The sequence below is a fragment of the Athene cunicularia genome, assembly GCF_003259725.1.
Source record: "Athene cunicularia isolate RWA chromosome 1 unlocalized genomic scaffold, athCun1 chr1_part2, whole genome shotgun sequence".
NCBI lineage: Eukaryota > Metazoa > Chordata > Aves > Strigiformes > Strigidae > Athene > Athene cunicularia.
In genome coordinates this window covers 11,440,599-11,451,643 of record NW_020799092.1, presented here as the reverse complement: position 1 = coordinate 11,451,643, position 11,045 = coordinate 11,440,599, and the positions used below count along the sequence as shown (strand labels likewise).

Here is an 11,045-nt window from a genome sequence, read left to right as displayed (position 1 = left end):
TATTATTATTATTATTATTATTATTATTATTATTATTATTATATTGTTTAGAGAAATCACCATGTCATGGTCTCATTAACTCAAAAACATGGTCATCACTGCAAGACAATTTTCCCAGACATGGAGTCAGGGCCTAATGGGAAAAACACTCTTGTCAAGCAAATTAAAAAAAACAGCCCTCTTTCTGTTTAAGTCTCCTCCACCAACAAAACACCCAAGCCAGGTCTGCTGACATAGATCTTCATCCACAGCATGAAAAAGAGTGCTGCTGGCAGCAGCAAAACAAGCTTCCTACTGCCCTGCTGAAGTTTGTTTTTAAGGAACTGAAGGGCAAGAGAAGAACCATTTCTGTGACCATTCACTTCTTGGGTTCCCTCCATGTTGTTATTAGGAGTCTGAGGCATGACTGTAGTTTCTGGACAGAAAATTATAACTTTTAAATTTTTTTTTCCCAGAGAGGCAAAGCTGCCAATAGAATGTGTTTACCACAAGTTGTTCCTTTTCAATGCCACAGGTCAAATTTTCTGAATGCACGTGAAGCCTACAAAGCAGAGGTCAGCAGTCCAAGCTGCTGGCAAGCAGAGGCATTCAGAAGGACACACAGGGTGACTGGTATGGAGGCAGGAGCTGCAGCTCGTTGAGGTGCCCCAGCTCCTGAGCACACTGAACATCTTGGAGAAGTGGAAAGCTCTGCCGTGCGGATTAGTCACATCCCATCAATAAAGTGACTAGAATTATCTTGCCTCTGTGAAAAGAAGCCTTTCCCAGATCTTTTTGGAAAGTCTTTCATGCAGCCATGACAAGAAAGACCTTGTTTGCCACAGTACTCTCGAGAGATTGCAGACTTTGCTACAGGATGGAAACCAAGAGCCAGGCCAAGAATAAATACCACAGCTCCAAAGCCTCTTCCAGAACAAGGAACAGAAATTGTATAGCCACCATGGAAATGCGCCTTCCTTTTCACTGTACATTGTTCGTTGTTGAAGCTACACTGGACTGTTGTCTTCTATTCATTTACCTGTTGTTTAAAGAGCAATACTTCAGACTGGTTTTGTCCTTTTCTGCTGTAGCTACATAACACTTCTTCAAAATCTGAAGCACAGTAGTAAAAATGATCAATCAGGATGAAGAAAGCACAGCAGAAAGTTTGGGGTAGCAGACATCATTATCCTCAAAATACAGCTCACATTGATCTCCTTCATTATTTGCCCATGCCCTGTGATATGAGAGTTGTGATGATTCATGACAACTGGTGAGCAAATCAAAATAACTTAAACAGATATACCACATACCAAATGGGATCACATCCTTTGCAAACTTTGCATCCAAAGACTCTGATTTCTGTATTACTGACTAACCAGGGCAGTTTGGAAATCAGTAACAATTTCCTGGGCAGGAAATCTAGCTCTGAGGCTAATCTCAGCTCTCATGCACCATTATGCTGGCACTCTCTAAGAGCATGATACTTCAAAAATTCCTACTCTACTATCAACTTCCATCATCCATTTAGCAGACAAACTAAGAACTCAAATTTTCACTTGGTGCTTAAAATAAGGATCAGTCCAAAAGAGACAAACTGTGCACAGGTCACAGGAAATATCCTCTTTCCCACCTTTTAAAAATTGGTTATGGTCAGAAACCTGAATACTGAAAAATAAAGCACCCCAACTTTATGAATTATTGCAGTCGTTCAACAGCAGCATTGTAAAAGAGCAATAATACAGAAAGTCACTTCCTAGAGAATAACATCTACACAACTGCAGGTATTATAAAGTTGAGGGCAAAGATTCTGACAGCTATCCCATAGACACATCACTCAGTGTGTCTGACTTCGTATACTAAAACTGAATCAAAATCAATATCCTGTAAAGTACAGTCACTAGAAGAAATCTGTGGAAAACACACAGACTACTGAATTGTCATGCAAACTGAACCACACCTTTATTTATCCAGCAGAGGGAAAAAAAAGCAGGGATGGGAAACTAGGGAAGGCAATAGTTGAAGCAGAATACACAGAAATGACTGCACAGAATTCTGCTTCCACTAAACCTCAAGACACTTCAAAATGCAGTAAGAATTAGAACAGTTGTGCACTGACCCTGTCTCCTAAGACTAATAGTTTTTGTATGCCGTTGTGAGAGGTGTGCAGAAAGAAGTAAATGATAATTGCTTGCTTCCAGTACCTAGCAAGAACTCTAATCATACTTGACAAGTTCTGCTTATCAAGTGATCTTTCCTGCTCCAAATTCACAGCAAAAACCCCATGTTTCCAAATCACTTCACTGTCAAAAGCAGCTGCAGGCTGCAAAACACAATATTTATCTTACAACTCCACTCCTCTTCCAGGAGAGCTGTGTTTGCCAATCACAAGAAATAGGACTGTTCCCACTTGAGTATATCAGACTCCAGCCCTGCAGAGTTAGATCTGCAGGACTTTAAAGGGGTCAGCTCAAGTATTTTAAATAAGCTAATAAAAACTGAAGTTGTAGAGTGCTAGTACCACAGCAACCACAGTTGCACTGTTTTGTTTTTTTCCCTCATGTTTACCTGATGTTCTCAAGGCTTTTGTCAAGAAGGGTAAACCTATGTCGGAAATCAGCACTATCAAACATATCAGCCCTCTTTCCTTACATCCTTCTTGCCTGTCTTGGCATACTCCAGCCAAGAGCAAAGCAAGACAGGAGTGTGGGGCAGTTTCTTCAATGATTCCCTGGTGGGTGCAAGGAAAAGGAAGCTAATCATGTGAACACAGAGGGAACAAGAGAGGTACTTTCCACAGGGAGACAAAGAGCAAACTGGGACAAGGAACTGGTGGGTAAGGGCGAAGAGAGGCTGGGACTAATTAAGCAAGGAGACTGAGAATACAAACTACTAAAGGAAAAGAGACAGAGAGGAAAAGGGTGAAATTAGATTTGTGGAGAAGATACAACCTACAATTTTCCAGACAAATAATGCTGGGTAGAAGAGGAAGCAGAGACCAAAAATACTGGGAGAAGGCCAGAGGCAGGGCCTGAAACTGTGGGGACTGAGTCAGTGGGAAGGCCAGAGCAGGAGTGAAAGACTAAGAACATCTAGGGGAGGAATACAAGGTCTGAGGGGTAGAATATTAGGATTTCTTTGTCAAGAAGACAGGATTAAAATTAAATTCCTGAGAAGCAGAAACTGGGATTACGAATGAAAACAGAATTGGGGTAAGGAGCTTTGGATGGAAAAAGACAGGATTAGGACAAGGACTGTAAAAGGGAATAAAAAGGACAAAGTGTGCATCCAACTGAGCACTATATCCTTCCAGCATCTGGCTCAGAATCTGTGTTTTCAAGTCTCACCACTCCACAGCTGCCAGCAAACATTTGTGAAATCCACTGATCATGTCCCATTTCCTCTCCATGAGGATCTATGTAGAGGATGACAACCTAGAGTTGCTATCAGTTATTCCATAAGAGCATGAGGCAGAGCTCTCTGTGATGGATCTAAAAGTTATAAATCTGTTGATATATAAACATAATACAACATCTTAATTTCAGTTACCTCGGCAACCTTTGTAATGTTCTTTTAACATAACTGCATATACAATATACACATAGCCATAATTACTCAGAACTGAATTGTGACCATCTGTAGCATGAAAAAAACCCCATCTGCTTTACAGCAACAGTACATGACATTTTAGAACAGGAAGAGAGGATTATGGCATCTGAGCAGAGCAATGGGGGTAGTTAAGATAGCAATCATAATCCTGCAAACTGGAACAACCAAGGATGTCAGAAATTACCACCCCCTTGTAGAAGTTGTTGAGCAATCTGTAACATCTGAATGAAACATAACTCTCATTAGTATAAAGGAAATCCAGAATAAATTAACGCCCTAATCATTCAAAAATTACCACCAATTTACAGATAACTTTTCAAAGTATTTTGTAATTTTGCTTATCATTCTACTGACAGCATGACTCTAGAGTCATGTCTATGCCTCAGAGACACAAGTTGACAGTAGAACAATTAATCATGCAGCCGTCTTAGCTGCTTATAGCAGCCAGCAGGACCATGCAGCCACACAGTGCTCCAGAGATTTTAATGCACTCCACCCCAATGCAACATCCTGGACAGACATATTACTTTTGAAGCCGAGCTCTAAATCTGCCACTTAAAAGTGACAAGTATAATCAGAGCAATGTATCCCCTCTGGCAAAAGTGTTCTGGCAGCCCCAAAAGCAAATACAAAGCAAACTACAGAGGCAACAAAACAATACTGTAAGCCACATACTCCAGACAGGCTATGCTTGCTCATTGCATTTAAAGGGATACTGCCCAATTAATTTTTTTAAAGTTTGTTTAGAAAAAGGTATTTTTGAGATGAATTAAAATATTGAGTTTCTGTATATATCAACCATTTTTAATAAACATAACATTGTCTCTGACTGTTGGAAGTGCAAGTGACTAAGTCACCCTATAAATAAAATCAGCCTGTTGTAGATCAGAAATGACCACTCTGGGGTGACTGAGTTCAGAGAATTACAAAAGCAAACATACAAAAAAATCCCCAGTAAATTCAATTTTCAATCAACATTTTCTGCAACACAGTATTTTTTTAAGTGACAGTGTCCCTTTAAGTAAAGATTATTTTGCTTTTCTTAAAGCCACTATTATTGATTTTGATGGGATCACTGCCTCTATAGAGGCATTAGGAGGAGAAGCAGGAGGAGGGAGAAGTATAGTGAAAATAGCATTAAATAGGGATAAGGGTCTGTTAAGTGTAATTCAGCATCAACCCTTTTACAGCTCCTACTCTATGCACATACAAGTATGGGTCAGCCCTGATGGACGTAACTAAGAAGAGGCTTTCAAAGTCTCTCTGCAGAAGATACCCTAGGAAAGAACGCCAGAGGGACTGAACAGTGAATGAAGCACAGGGCTAGCAGATGACTATCACATCAAAATTAGCACAGGGGAACTGGGCCACAAATTAGATCTGCTAAGGAGAAAAGTCTTCCATTTTGAAATGTGAACTTAGGTGGATATTCTTAACTCAGGTGGATTTTCTTCAATAAAAGCCTATTGCACCAGGACAATTTGGAGTCATTCCCAACAGACAGCTACAGATAGATATTGTGTGGGATGGCCTTCCCTTGGAGGAGGAGAAAAAAAATGACCGTTAAAAGCCTGTGAAAAATTATGTTTGAAGGATCAAATGCAGAACACAATGAAATCAGGGTAAGACTTCTAGTGATGTGTCTTTGATCAGGCCTAGAGCGTGTGGATCTTTCACTCTGCAGAGCTGGACTGTTATGCACTCCCTCAACAATAACACAGCTTAGATCAAGAAACTTCATACTCTGAAAGACAAATGAAATGAGACCCTCAGATGACAAAGCAACCGAGCAGAGTTTGCTTTCTATTGGATCTGCTGACAGACATGTTTATTTTGTAAGCATAGACTTAAGGGTGATTAAACTAGAAAAGGGAATTTTAATTTTCAAGATGGGCAAATGCTAAACAAATGCAATTTGCAACCCAAAAGTTGCAAATGTACTAAGGGACTCAGGAAGTAACATTAATTAAAGAAATGCAGAACCATGGCGCAAAGTGAAAAAAAGAGCTAAACACTGTAACGTGTGTTTAGGACTAAATGGGATATTAAAAAAACCCCACAACATAGCAAGAAGCTTATTAGCTGTGTACTGATGCAAACTGGGCTGACTAGAAACTCTAACAGCAGATTCTAGCAAAAATTAGAAGAACAAGAAGAAAGAAGTCATCTACAAGTATTTCCAAAGTCCCTTGAGGGAACATTTTGGTTTTGTTAGATCATCAACACACTCTTGCTTTTTTGGAAGAAGGAAATGAGCTTCGGGAGGGGAAGAGGGAGGCAATGGCATGACTAACTTTTACAGTGCCCTTAGCTCCTGGGAGCAGGTCAGTTCTGCTGTCTCCTTCATGTTAAAATATTTTCCTACAGAGGATTTGGATGGTAGAGCTGGACTTTGCAAAGGAGAAGCAAAAAAACCAGAACAGCCCTCCACTGCTAGCAGGGAAGGTGGCTGGAGTGAAAACAGTAAGTAAATTTTAAAATAATCAGCACTGTGGAGAACAGAAGAGGGAGCCTTACACATAGTTTGTGGAGCATGCCAGGATCTCCTCTTCCTGAGCTGGAAAAGGGGTTCTGCTACAGCCAGTCATGTGCAAGGGCTGTTTCTCCTTGTTTGTGAGCCAAGGATGGGAGAAGTAGGTGAAGGGAGGGCTGGGGAGGAGTGTCAGCAGGGTTAGTGTCAGCAGGAGGTTCAGCCATACATACCACCCAGATGCAAGTCGATGAGGTCACTGTAATAAGACTCTCCCCAATAGTCTACGAGGAATTGGTGAAGACAGAGTTATTGTATCAGATACCCACCCTAGCACCACACAATCAAAGCAATATATGTGACAAAGACATAGACAGAAACAAAAAAAGGCAAACAAGAAACATGCAGCTATATATATGGGCACATATATAGATATATCTATATAGATATATATATATATAAAAAAATCATGTCTCTGTGTATATATATATATATCTATATCTATATGTACAGACACAAATATATATCACAAACATATATGTCGGGAAGATCAAGAGAAAATTTCCAGCAGTCAGGCAAGGACTTCCAAGGGGAAAAATCAAGAAGTCTACACAGAGACACTTCACCTATTTCAGTCTGCACCAGTACCTGACACTGATGTCTGTCTTGTTCTTGTTGAGAAAAGCAGAACTAATCTTGTCGCTTTCATGATGAGCAACATGTCAGAAGGAAACAGTGTCACTTCTTAGGTCAGCTGCAGGAAAGGTGCAAGGGTTGACTTCTTAGGAGACAAGTGAGTGGAGGATGTGTAAACATGGCATACGGGTGTGCCGAGCACTGATGCCAATGGCAAATGCTTAAGTGTAGAAAGATTGGTGTGTGTGTTTCTGCTAATGAAGTATCTGTGCCAGAAAAGAACCTGCACATAGGTGTGCGGAACAGAGATGTGCATGTCCAAAGCTGCTACAGACAGGTACACCATGAATCTAGCACCACGTAACGTTTCTTTGGGGAAGAGACAGATGGGAGTACTGAGAGCACTATTTCTCACTGCATGGGATTCACTTGATGTAAAGAGGTGGCTCCTAAATTTTGCAGTATTGATATGACAGTAGGAGACATTTTTCCAGCTCTTAAAAATTACTATCAAAGTTTATGCTAAAGGAGGATAAGGGAGGAAATAAAAGGTCCCAGAAATTTCTTATTTGACATATTTTTTAAGTTAATAATTGAAAAATAAAAATTCCACACAGGAAATCAAAGTCAGAAGTATGTCCAAACAGGCGAGTGCACTACAATATGAAATACTGTTACATTAATAGAAATCCCATTCAAGGTGTCTCTTGAGACAATGCAGAAAAATGGGAAAATTCTTCATACCATGATGCAAGAAAAGAGGAGGGCAGAGGTGAAGGAAAAAAGATAACAAAAGCTTAGATCACCTGTATATGACAAACTTGCCACCTGAAACAGAGTTTACACTGTCACTTGAAATTGAGCTTACATTCCAAATCATTCATTCTTGCTATGAATGTGACTATCAAAGGGTAAGATTCTCAAAGATAATCATATTAAGGCAATTAAGTAATCATAGGGTGAGATTATTTTCTGAATCAGAAACTAAATATTAGATTGAGCATTCAGCTTTTAAAAGAATAAAAGACCAACTGCACCTTGTCTGAGGCTGAGCAATTTAAAAAAGGAGAAGACAAGGAGGTAGCCAAGAAAGTGCAATTATCCTGTCAAATTTAAAGTTGAGAATGACCTCCAAAATGTTTCTGAGTATGATTAGTTCATCATATAAATATTCCAACTTGACAACTATCAGATAATGAGTGAAATTCCTGGAAGGAGTATTGACCTATCTGTACCTATTGCTAAGATCTAAATTAACTTTAATCCTGCAAGAAGATAGCAGGGCATTGCTGTGAAGAATTTATTGACAGTCTCAGTATAAGTCACTTGTCAAGAACATATTAAGGACAATGAAAAATGGATGGAAAACAGAAGCAAAATTATTTTAAGTAAACAAATTCTTTCCCATAGTACTGATTTTTGTTCTTACCAGTCCAACTGAAGTACTTTTTTCTAAAAATGGAATGGGGTCCAAAGGTTGGGAGATCTGAGAAATTAAAGTTAATGGAACACCTCTACAAAAGCAACATTTCACATGCTTCACAGACAGGAAAGATGACTAACAGGCAACATACTAAAAGATGATAAATGACATAGAGAAGTAGTTCAGATGGTCTTGTCTATATTTTTCTACAATACAAAAAGAAAAGTGTCATTACAAAATACAGAATTCTGTTTCTTCTGTCAGGCTTTTCAAGTATCTAGTAGTGGAAAACTGCTACTACTAAAATGTCATATATAAATGCTCAAGTGAGTGATTTGTTCTTTCCCTACAGAGAAGGAAGCTGAATAACCCACTCATTACAGAGCCTAATATGTTTTCCTAGAACCCTTAATACTGGTTGCTGCCTAGGGGACAGCCATTACTTCAATCCTGTATTGCAATCCTTCACTATTAATGTGGACAGAGTATTTGCATAGGAGGCATACCTCCCATCCTCCCCCATTTTTTCTCATTGTGAAAGCTTATTAAAAGGAAAGATTTTTTTTTTTTTTCCCCAGATGACAACAGCACTTTATATGCTGCCCTTCCCTTTTTTAACTTTTGTCCACATGGTTTCATTAGGGGAGGGACCAATCAGAGACAAGAGCATGACTCCAGAGCTTTACCCAATGATACTTGCTGAGTGGAGTGGTCACTGTTAGGTCAGTGCCTCAGGCAATGCAGATGACAAGAAAATTATACTGTTCTGAATAATTAATGGCTACTGAAGAGAGAAATTAATTGAACTTATGGAATATGATGTCACAGATTTTAACAGGAAGAAATTCAGTTATTTTATTGCAACCATATGTAAAATGTCCATGCATGAGTGGCTAGAGGGGTGAAGCATGGAATTAATTTATAATCTTGTGTTTCAGTCAACACAGGTTAGAACATGCTTTCCCCCCCCAACTGAATGTGCTTCTTGTTAATCCCCTGAAATAACTGGAAGAGTTGAGGCTGGTGAATTCTTTATGATAGAGTTAAGCTTCTGTAACCATAATGTATGATCTGTTGATAGAAACATGTTGCAAGAGTAAAGCATACCCTGGAGACTTCCTGAAGAAGAAAGATTCATTTTACAAAGAGCAACCTACAATTTCATAATTCTGCTAGGAAATTCACAAATACACAAGCTCATCTAAGACTGCTTTCATTTTGGGAGAACTGGAAGTGAGAAGTTAGTTATACAAGGGTTTCATTCTGCTGTCTTCCATATAAAATAGCAATTCTTAATCTTGGTCGTATTGTGCCCTCTCTGAATGTTCTTTAGGCATTCTTCTACCATTCCTCAATCATGAAGAACCATTCTTCTATCATGAATAATGTTCTCTCAGCAGCTAAGATCTCCCACTTGTGCTGATATGTCTTATATGAAATTCATTTAGCAGCTGAGTAATCAACATGGACTTCCAGATGAAAAGAAGAAAAAGAACAATTAGAGATAAGAGAGGTGGTTTTATTAAGTGCAGTAACTGGCAGGCCAGAGAACAGAGTGGGGCTACACAGAAATACATAGCATAAGGAAGGAGGCACCACCGCAAAGAGGGAGTTTTTGCACAAAGCTATATTTTTGAACTCGCAAATGAAGAAGCCAGTCAGATAACAAAACCTCTGAAGTCCTCAAGATTGTTCTCCACACTTGTCGCACCTAGTTCATTTGGTAACCACTCAGTCTTGCTGCTTTGGTACACCCTTAGGGAGCATCAAACATACCTAATCCGGGGCAAGTAATAATTGGCAGGAAGTCACAACAGACTTTTCCTCTGGTGAACCTTCACTACTTAAATCATGTTCCATCTTCACAGGCACAGTGGTGGGTCTTCAATCCAAGTAACAAGCCAAAACATTTTCCAAACACCTATTCCACTATTACCATTTCTGATCTCTGACCCTTGTAATCAGGTACATAATCTTGGACCTGTCAGGTGTATGCACACTGCATTTGCCTGTTGGATATCTGAATCTTTGCAATTGAGGATTCTTTTTTCCAAATCGTTACACTATTACCTGAACCAAGTACTCCTCCACTCACATGCTTTCCAGATTAGATGATTCTCATTTAATTTAATTTCAGGTATGCATAACATTCCTTTAACAGCTTGACATGGATACCTTTCAGTATACCTGTGCATTTCTGTTCTGCACAACTTTGTTGGATGTAGCCAGTGTGCTGGGCTGTGCAGTGAGGAAGATGTTCTGTGATGGTCCCTTGTAAGTACACTACCTTGATAATTCAACACAATAGAGAAAGCACACACAATTTCACAATTACTTCCTTACAAACAGGGTTTCATTACTGTGACAGCTTTATGTGAATTGCAGCTAGGAAACCCCTGCAATTTTCCAGCTGTAATATTCAGTAATATGCAGAAACAGTCAAACACTGTTATTAATAGTTGGCAAATTACCTCCTAAGCCTCAGGCAAAGACAGGCGAATTAAGTCTCTGCCCACAGGGAAGTCCCAGAATTAGAAGCAACACAGGAAAAACAAGGCCTCCAAAAGATAGTACAAAAGGGTGAATGGATTCACATTGGACTATCTCTAGGCTATGATGGTCCAATTGCCTCTAAAATCCAAGCAGCTATGGGGTACTGCACAAGCACTTAAGAAAACATTAAAAAGCAAACCAAGTTCTGATGGATACCTGCTTCTCCCCGGAGGGCCTTCTCCACAGCAACCCCTCTCTCCTCAAGTTGCCTCTGCTTCTCTTCCACTTGTTCAAGCTGCCGCTGGATGATCTGTTCAGAGAAGAATGGGACAGAACCTCAACAAAAGCAATTCTTCTGCCTTGTCTGCAGCACTCATCCAGCACTAAGACTTCAGTCAAACTGACCTTTTCAAAAATATTTGTATTCAACAACAA

The 11,045-nt window shown here is 39.6% G+C and overlaps 1 protein-coding gene across 6 annotated transcripts in view; it reads right to left on the bottom strand.

Annotated features, from left to right (window-relative positions):
* MICAL3 (microtubule associated monooxygenase, calponin and LIM domain containing 3) overlaps nt 1-11,045 on the bottom strand; it is a 155,216-nt gene that overhangs the window by 10,933 nt on the left and 133,238 nt on the right. For 5 of the 6 annotated variants that reach the window (XM_026868080.1, XM_026868081.1, XM_026868083.1 and 2 more), the window contains 2 exons: nt 10,827-10,920; nt 6,292-6,342 (listed from right to left, as the gene is read on the bottom strand). In XM_026868080.1, coding sequence (XP_026723881.1) covers nt 6,292-6,342; nt 10,827-10,920 — 145 coding nt within the window. The remainder of the gene's footprint in view (nt 1-6,291; nt 6,343-10,826; nt 10,921-11,045) is intronic. The other variant, XM_026868085.1, reaches the window with a different exon arrangement.